At 36.1% G+C, this 4052-nt stretch overlaps 1 protein-coding gene across 2 annotated transcripts in view; it reads left to right on the forward strand.

Annotated features, from left to right (window-relative positions):
- The window catches only part of smox (spermine oxidase), a 14816-nt gene extending 11868 nt beyond the window's left edge, over positions 1-2948 (forward strand). The window contains exon 7 of one of the 2 annotated variants that reach the window (XM_072462265.1): positions 2435-2948. In XM_072462265.1, the coding sequence (XP_072318366.1) occupies positions 2435-2587 (153 nt within the window). In that variant the 3' untranslated portion in view covers positions 2588-2948. The remainder of the gene's footprint in view (positions 1-2434) is intronic. The other variant, XM_072462266.1, reaches the window with a different exon arrangement.
- The last annotated feature ends 1104 nt before the right edge of the window (positions 2949-4052 follow it).

The following is a 4052-nucleotide window of genomic DNA, read 5'->3' on the forward strand; positions in this document are numbered from 1 at the left end:
TCTGTAACCAATCTTTTAAAACAGGAATTGTTCCTAATCAAATGAAAATAGCAAAGGTTATTCCCTTGTACAAAGGCGGTGACAAACATTTGACTTGTAATTATCGACCCATTTCTTTACTTTCACAATTTTCAAAAATATTAGAGAAATTGTTTGTTAAAAGATTAGATAACTATGTTGAAGTCAACAATATATTAAATGAGTATCAGTTTGGTTTTAGAGCACACAGGTCCACAACGATGGCAGTTGTTAATCTGGTTGAAAATATTTCCCAATCATTAGATCAAAAACTCCATACAATAGGTTTATTTTTGGATTTACAGAAAGCATTTGATACAATTGACCACACAATTTTACTACAAAAATTTGAAAAATATGGCTTTAGGGGAAAAGCAAATTCTTGGATAAATAATTACTTATCGGATCGATTCCAATATGTTCATCTGAAGGGAGCAGAGTCTAGTTGTCAGCAAATTAGTTGTGGGGTGCCACAAGGCTCTCTTTTGGGCCCAAAATTATTTTTATTATATATTAATGATATCCAAAAAGTATCTGATGTTCTTAATTTTATCTTGTTTGCAGACGATACCACAGTTTACTGCTCAGGTCATAATCTTAGTGAGTTGGTGAAGGTGATGGAGAGAGAACTGCATAAACTAAACAACTGGTTTGCATTAAATAAATTATCATTGAACTTAAATAAAACAAAATGTATGGTATTCAGTAACAAACATGTAGATAATGATATCAAAATCAAAATAAATAGTTATGAAATTGAAAGAGTCAATTATATTAAGTTTCTTGGAGTGATCATAGATTGCAAAATTTCATGGAAAACACATATACAAAATGTACTGAAAAAAGTGTCAAAAAGTATTGCAATTTTATACAAATTGCAGTATATTTTGAACAAAAATGCCTTATATTTACTTTACTGTTCTCTCATTACTCCATATTTAACATATGGTATTGAGATCTGGGGAAACACATACAAAACTAGAACCAAACCAATTTTCATTCTACAAAAAAGGTCATTAGACTGATCAATCATGCATCTTATAATTCGCCGAGTCACCCTTTGTTCATTCAATCTAAGCTTTTAAAATTTTATGATTTGGTAGACCTGTATACTGCTAAATTTATGAATTTAGTTAAATGTAATCAAGTCCCTACATCATTGAGGATAAAGTTTACCCAGAGGGCAATTAAATATAATTTAAGGGGAACGTGTATATTTGACAGACCTTATGTGAGAACAACGCTGAGGGAACATTGTTTGTCAAGTAAAGGAGTTAAATTATGGAACAATTGTTGCGATGAATTAAAAAATGCCATTTCTTTATTTCTGTTTAAAAGGATCTTTAAGGAAACAATCATAGAAAAAATATTTAGCAGAATGAGAATGCAGCTTTGTTATAATACCTTGAATGCTTGGGGAGGATACTTGTGAGCAGACTGTCCAGTATTATGTAGTGTTGTTTTTGTTGATGAACTGTGGCTTGTGAACTATAACATGTCCACCAATGTTGAGCGTTTGAGAGAAGGGTAGGCACAATAAGCCTTGGCTTCTGCCTACACCTGGTCAAAAAAACATTAATGTATCTCGAATTTAGTTTTGTGCTTGAATGTTGAGCACCTTTTGTTTTGTTTTTGACCAAACCACAATAAAAATAATAATAATAATAAAAAACATAAACAATACAGATTTTTTGTCATTTAAATTATTATTTTTTTCCCTCCAAAGTCTGAACTCTGCTCCAAACCACATGCTTTTCATGACCCCTCAATAAAAATTGACTCAAGTTGTGCCACTCCGTGGTGGAGTGGATAGCACACGTGCGCTCCATGTGAGCCGCCCACAACGTGATGACCTCAACCGTTTGCTGCAGTGTCCTTCCCTCTTTCATCCCCATTTCACTCACTATTGTCCTGCCTGATAAATAAAGATAAAATAAAATAGACAATTAGAAATGATTGAATCGTGATCTCAATTAAAATTGTAGAGAGTTTCAAAAAAGAACCGCAGCCTCTTGTGCAGCTCACACTGGTTGTTTACGTTGTTTATGTTGTTTACGTTGTTTATGTTGTATCTTTAGCACGTGTGGCTAAGTCAGGCGTGCCATCTCAACTCAACCGCATATGTAGAGCAAAAACAGCCAGACTCTGGAATTAGGATATCACAAGCACCGGCCAAGTCTAGACCATGAAACCCGATGCATTGTGGGACGCCTGCTCACTTAAACCTGCAGAGGGAACAACTTGACCCCCTCGGCTGGCTTCACTCGAGCCGTTTCCCTCGTGTGTGTTTGTCCCAGATTGACACGGGAATCAAATCAAGCCTAAAATAAACACAGCGCTACAGCATGTCACAGTGACACTGACATGGTTTTTTTTCTCACACATTGACTCTGCTTTTTATTGTTTCACCCCTTAGCCATTACAGGTCCTTTTTGCTGGAGAGGCCACCCACCGCAAATACTATTCCACTACCCATGGTGCTTTGCTGTCAGGCCAGAGGGAAGCAAACCGCCTGATAGAGAGGTACCAGGACTTGCACAAAGCCGAAACCACGAAGCCTAAACTGTAAAAGAACTAAAACATAATATAAAAAGGAACCTCAGACTAGTGAACATGTTAAAACTTTAAAGCAATGATCATTCGTCATAGCTCGGGCATTACATTCTTAACAAATAAGTTGCTCTTGTACTGTAGTTTTTAACTCGTATGACATGTGTATTTTATTTGGAAATGTACTGTTCAAATGTTGCCAACGGTGCTGCCATCTCTTTATCTTTGTCTCTATGTCTTTATCATTGTGTTATTTTAAATCAGTAATATAATGTTTTAATAACACTGTCTGTAATTACCGTATTCGTTTTGTAAGTGCCTTTGATGTTATTTCCAATGCCATGCAGTTTTAACAAAATTAAACCGATATCATGATCCAACACCTTTTATTCCCTTTCTTTTTTCTTAATATTTGAAGCATGCAAGTCTATGAATAGGGACTAAAGGTTGTTTATCTGTCACTCTGGCACCAGCCAGAGTGACAGATGGTGCTGGACTGCTCACTTCTGAGGGATAATAGAGGTAATCTTCCCCCGGGCCTAAATAAACAGGGAAACTTTTAATTAGCTTGGACTAAGCCGATAATCATTTGTAATTTGTTTCCCCCACACCTTTAGTTATTTCACTGATTATTGTATATAACATCTTATCAAATATTAGTTTAACCATCTACTTACATTGACCAGCCACAAAATACATTGCAATTTTGCTCAGAAAGATAATTGTGGGCAACAAAGAGTGTGCATGTGTCAAATTGGGAACAGATTCATACAGGAAGTAGATAAATGACACTGCTTAACTACATGTGTATCTTTCAATATTACTGCAAAGACTTCTGTACAAGGTAGAGTTTCCCAATCATAAAAGAGAAATGGTAAATTGTTTTAAAATACTATGAATATAATGTATTTGCTCTTTGTTTTGTTGGTGCCTCTCTTCAGTGCTAAGCCTCGAGGAGCTCAATGTACTTTAAACATTCAAAAGGTTTATTTGGGGAAAAGGTGTGTCCATTGGCTTCAGACAGGCCCCAGGATGGTGAGAGCATGCTCATTCTACAGAAGGATGAGTAGAAAGAAGAGCAATATAAAGGTCGTGTCACACATATGCCAAGTGCAGCCGGCCGCAGTGTCGCGAGTTTGATTCCCGATTCTGACTATTTACTGCATGTCCTCCCGTCTCTCTCATCCCCCATTTAATGCCTATGTCCAATAAAGCGGGCCAATAATCCTTTAAAAGAAAAAAAAGAAACATTCTAAACTGAATATCACAAAATATGAAGTAAATTCACTTAGATACACGAGTGATATCAGAGTCTGGTTTTTGCCAATTGATTTAAAAAACAATCTAAAACAAGCACTTACATACGTATTTGCAGCGTTGAAGCATCTTTGGAACTGATTTCACCCTCAAGTCAAGTATAATGCTACAAGCTTGGCACACTCAAGGACATTCACAGAGTTGTCCTGTAGCCATTGTTCTCCTGG

The sequence above is a fragment of the Eucyclogobius newberryi genome, unplaced genomic scaffold (genome assembly GCF_026437365.1).
Source record: "Eucyclogobius newberryi isolate DKJ021-1_F unplaced genomic scaffold, fEucNew1.0.hap1 SCAF_4, whole genome shotgun sequence".
Lineage (NCBI taxonomy): Eukaryota > Metazoa > Chordata > Actinopteri > Gobiiformes > Gobiidae > Eucyclogobius > Eucyclogobius newberryi.